The sequence below is a fragment of the Fonticula alba genome (genome assembly GCF_000388065.1).
Source record: "Fonticula alba strain ATCC 38817 unplaced genomic scaffold supercont2.2, whole genome shotgun sequence".
NCBI lineage: Eukaryota > Rotosphaerida > Fonticulaceae > Fonticula > Fonticula alba.
Window position 1 is genome coordinate 1,946,904 of NW_009242972.1, and position 866 is coordinate 1,947,769.

The 866-nt window shown below is 64.4% G+C and overlaps 1 protein-coding gene across 1 annotated transcript in view; it reads left to right on the forward strand.

The window, feature by feature from the left end:
- Nucleotides 1-866, forward strand: part of H696_01434 (T-complex protein 1 subunit eta) — a gene marked incomplete at both ends in the record, with an annotated part of 2,040 nt that overhangs the window by 772 nt on the left and 402 nt on the right. Inside the window, one exon of the mRNA XM_009495330.1 lies at nucleotides 39-776. Coding sequence (XP_009493605.1) covers nucleotides 39-776 — 738 coding nt within the window. The remainder of the gene's footprint in view (nucleotides 1-38; nucleotides 777-866) is intronic.

An 866-nucleotide genomic window follows, 5' to 3' on the forward strand; every position in this document is an offset into this window, starting at 1 on the left:
CCCCCCCCCCCCCCCGCTGCCTTGCGCGCTCGCTGCAGGGACTTCTTCAAGAAGATGGTCGTCGACGCCATCCTCATGCTGGACTCGGACCTGGACAACTCCATGATCGGCATGAAGCGCATCCCCGGCGGGTCGCTGCAGGACACCCAGCTGATCGCCGGTGTGGCCTTCAAGAAGGCCTTCTCCTATGCCGGCTTCGAGCAGCAGCCCAAGCGCTTCGAGAACCCCAAGATCCTGTGCCTGAACGTGGAGCTGGAGCTCAAGGCCGAGCGCGACAATGCCGACATCCGCATCGACAAGGTGGAGGAGTACCAGAAGATCGTCGACGCCGAGTGGAAGATCATCTACGACAAGCTGGAGAAGATCGTCGAGTCCGGCGCCCAGGTGGTCCTGTCCAAGCTGCCGATCGGTGACCTGGCCACGCAGTTCTTCGCCGACCGCAACATCTTCTGCGCCGGGCGCATCCCGGAGGAGGACCTCCAGCGCACCATCTCCGCGGTTGGCGGTGCCCTGCAGTCCTCGGTCAGCGACCTCAAGCCGGAGTTCCTCGGCACCTGTGCCCTGTTCGAGGAGAGCCAGGTCGGTGGCGAGCGCTACAACATCTTCACCGGCTGCCCCAAGGCCAAGTCCTGCACCTTCCTGCTGCGCGGTGGTGCCGACCAGTTCATCGAGGAGGTCCAGCGCTCGCTGCACGACTCGCTCATGATCGTCAAGCGCACCCTCCAGAACCAGGAGCTTGTGGCCGGTGGCGGTGCCACCGAGATGACCGTCTCCCGGTGCGTGTCCTCGCTCGCTGCCCCGTCCCCTGTGGCCGCGCCTCCTTTTTTTTCTCTCTCTCTCTCTCTGCCCGACTGACCGTTATCCCC